Source organism: Pyrus communis, chromosome 10 (assembly GCF_041283825.1).
Source record: "Pyrus communis isolate YQ-2024b chromosome 10, ASM4128382v1, whole genome shotgun sequence".
NCBI lineage: Eukaryota > Viridiplantae > Streptophyta > Magnoliopsida > Rosales > Rosaceae > Pyrus > Pyrus communis.
The window spans coordinates 6,836,897-6,840,603 of NC_142574.1; the positions used below are offsets into that span (position 1 = coordinate 6,836,897).

General features: G+C 41.4%; 1 protein-coding gene across 1 annotated transcript; it reads right to left on the reverse strand.

Moving 5' to 3' along the window:
• Nucleotides 1-503: 503 nt before the first annotated feature.
• LOC137728942 (glycine-rich RNA-binding protein GRP1A) lies at nucleotides 504-1,648 on the reverse strand. The gene is made up of 2 exons (XM_068467753.2): nucleotides 1,454-1,648; nucleotides 504-1,155 (listed from the first exon to the last, which is right to left on the reverse strand). Exons 1-2 carry the CDS (start codon nucleotides 1,565-1,567, stop codon nucleotides 736-738), a joined length of 534 nt encoding a protein of 177 aa, XP_068323854.2. The 5' UTR covers nucleotides 1,568-1,648; the 3' UTR covers nucleotides 504-735.
• Between the last annotated feature and the right edge of the window lie 2,059 nt (nucleotides 1,649-3,707).

Sequence of the window (3,707 nt, forward strand, 5' to 3'; positions counted from 1 at the left end):
AAGTCATTACTTTACGTTAAGCTGGAGCTAAAAAGGCTATACTCCTAGTCTAAGTGGCAGAATTATTGTTAAGGATGTAACAAAATTATTTGAAGTATTTCAGCTAAGAACTGTTATGTCATTTTTTATCTGGCCTGGTCGAGCAGTGGTACAGCTCCAAAAAAGTACTAATTTATATGCCAACGTTATAACACTACAAGAATATTTCTCAATTATTTTATAATTTAACAATTTAACGTTAATTATTGCGCACATTTATAGGCTGAATTATGAATGCATGCACCGCGAGCCCAGGGACAAAATATCTTGAGTCCTTACAAGATATCATTTCTCGGCTTATACTTTTATTAGTGAAAATATAGTGGAGACAAACTGTAACTACTACTTTGAATATTTGTATTATGATTTTCTTAGATTTATTAATTACATTAAACGTATTTGTATACATTTTTTAGATTAATGACCGATTAAATAAATTTCAACTCAAATCACAGAGACAGATATATGCGAACGAACAACTTTTTTCTCAAACACCATTTTTTGTTCTTTGGGAACCAAAATACATAATAAAGTAAGATAGGAGCAGCATCATCGATCAAAATTATCGAGCACAAACACACACCACCACCATCGGACAACCCGGAAACCAGAACCAGATCAGAACCTGACCCTAAAACTTGACTAGAAAACGGAAACACTAACATCTCAAAGTCCCAAACCACCTATAACACTAATCTAACTCCTCCAGCTGCCGCCTTCAGCGCCACCGCCTCCTCTGGAGTAGCGAGCACCGCCACCCTCACCGCCTCCATAACCACCCTCACGACGACCACCACCACCTCCGTATCCACCGCCACCGCCTCCACGGCTGTACCCACCACCTCCGCCTTCACGGCGACCGCCACCTCCGTATCCACCGCCACCGCCTCCGTAGCCGCCACCACCTCCATATCCACCTCCGCCGCCTCCGCGGCTGTAGCCACCTCCGCCACCGCCACCACCGGATCCGCGAGACTGAGCCTCGTTGACGGTGATGTTGCGGCCGTCGAGGTTCTGGCCGTTCATGCCTTCGATCGCGTCCCTCATCGCCTGCTCGCTGCCGAAGGTGACGAAGCCGAAGCCCCTGGACCTCCCAGTCTCACGGTCGTTGATGATCTAAAACCACAGAAAACACAGATCGCTTCAGATCCACACATCAAACACCCAAATCACATCAAAGATTCAAAAAAAAAAAATCAAAAAATAAAAGGAACCGATCGATCGTCAATCTTTGGGAGAGAAAGATTGAGATGAACGTACCCGATTTTGTGAGAGTAATAATAAGAATCATAGATAGTAACAGAGAATCATAGATCAAGTAACACAGAGAAACAGAATCAGATCAGAGAGAAGAACAGAACGACTTATGGCCGAGGCCGAATCGGGTCAGATCCGATCTCTCCGTCAAACGGACCTTCGATTCGATGATCTCACCATACTGGGAAAAGGCCCTCTCCAGCGCCTCATTGTCGGTGGCCCATGCGAGCCCTCCGACGAAGCAACGGAACTCGATCTCGGCAGAGGCCATGGCTACCAGTAACCCTAGTGACAAAAAGGACTCGAATTTTAGGGAAAGAACAAGAGAACAAGAGAGCACGCGGGTCAGCAGGCCCCGAACCCTCGTTAATATAGGGCCTCGGGCACCCTCGACCAGGGTTAACCATTTCCCTGGTGTTTGGTTACCAGGGTTCGAAGGTCCAAGCCCAGCGCGTTTGGCTACGCGTTTTACAATTTCACCATATGAATAAATTATATACACGTCGTCGTTTTTGGTTTGTTTTACGTTGAGGATATTTTTATCTCTTGTTTGGTGGGGAGTGTTATCGCCGTTGCCAAACGGGGAAAGGACAGAGTCGTGTCTTTCGGTTTGCGGAAACCCTGGTTGAAAACGACCGAGGGGACGGGTTAGTTGAGGGGTCCGCTCATCACGTGACAGTGGGTTAGATATTTTAGTGACGCGAAAAATATCTTGTGCATAGAAGTACAGCCTTACCCCTCTCTTTTACGTAAAATTCTGTGCTTGGCCACAGCTGTTGGTATCTCCGCCGAGCATCTGACCAATTTTTTGTCTTTTAATGCTGAGCCCATATCGACATCGAGAAATTCTTAAACGGAAATGTACGATATTTTTCGCAGAACAATCAAATTTACAAATTGATTATTGATATGTCATTAAATAAAAATAACTATATTAATTAATATTTAAGTTTTTTTTTTTTCAAATTTTAGTAACAATTCAATCACCAAACAACAACATTATTTGATTTGGCTAGCATTATCTACAATTCAATCACCAAACAACAACATTATTTGATTTGGCTAGCATTATCTAATTTGTGTCGTCACATAAAAGAATAAATTAAATTACACTAAATTATTTTAGTTTTCGGTCACACTACAATTTCATACTTCATTTTTTAAATAGTAAAATGCTATATATCAACTTACGAATTCCTTGTAATATCAAACCTTTGTAACAAAATATGTTAAGTAAGCCGTTAAGTAATGACATGACAGCAATGAGCTTCATATTTGTGCTGACGTGTCACCTATCTTATGCCACATGGCCAAACAATTCATAAAAAAATATTTTAATTATAAAGATTTTTTTTTGTCAAAATCATTAAAGATAATTCACTTCATTTAATACTTTATTTTAAAAAATTAAAAAAAAAAACAAACAAACGAACCCACATCCTGAGTTCCTGCTCCACACCCACCCACATTCCTTCCCCCTCACCCCTCTTTCTCCCTTCCTCCTTGTTAGTCGTACCCATTTCTCTCTCTAGCAACCTGCATTTCCATGGAGGCTGGTGGGAGGCGTGGTGGTCCTCGATGGAATTGAGGTCCTTGTAATTTCGTTAAAACTTGCGAGAGTTAGGGTTTTTTGAGGATGAGATTTGAATGGGATTTTGACTTTGTGCGATGGTAGGGATTAAGGTTGTTCGAGAGGGTAGTGTCGACAAGCTCGAGATTGAGTCAGTCGCCGAGAGGGTGGGGTCGATGAGCTCGTGGTCGGATTGGTCGCTGAGGGTTTTGAGGACAGAACGGGTTTGGAAGACATCAGAGACAACGTGTTGAATGGCAGCGAGGACCCTGGGATCGGAGAGGTGGGGCATCTGGCTAAGGATGGGGGCTGATCGGAGGGATGGGCGTCGAATTTTGCAAAGGTCGGGAGGGAAACAGTAAAAACAGGGAAAAAGAAAAAACAAGGGAAAAGGAAGGGAAGAAAAGGAAAAAGAATTGTTTGAATGTCAGTCCACGTGTCAATCCGTAATTCTCACACTTGCCACATCAACAGTTAACAAATAAAATTGACAGAAAATTGACTGAAGTCTGACATTATTACAAATTCGTAAAATAAGGTATGACATTGCAATGTTTAAAAGATGAGGTGCGAGATTGTGGTACAACTCAAAGTTGAGGTAGCTTAGTGTAATTTACCCAAAAAATAATTGACTCGGAATTAGAATACAAAATTAAATGGGAAATGGGTACTTTTATACCCAAAGTTAAGGTAACTTAGTGTAATTTACCCCAAAAATAATTGACTCCGAATTAAAATACAGAACTGAATAGGGTACTTTTATACTCAAAGTTGAAGTACGATATTGTTCTTGATAGACTAACAAATAAGAGTAAATTACATTTTACCCTCTCAGATTTGG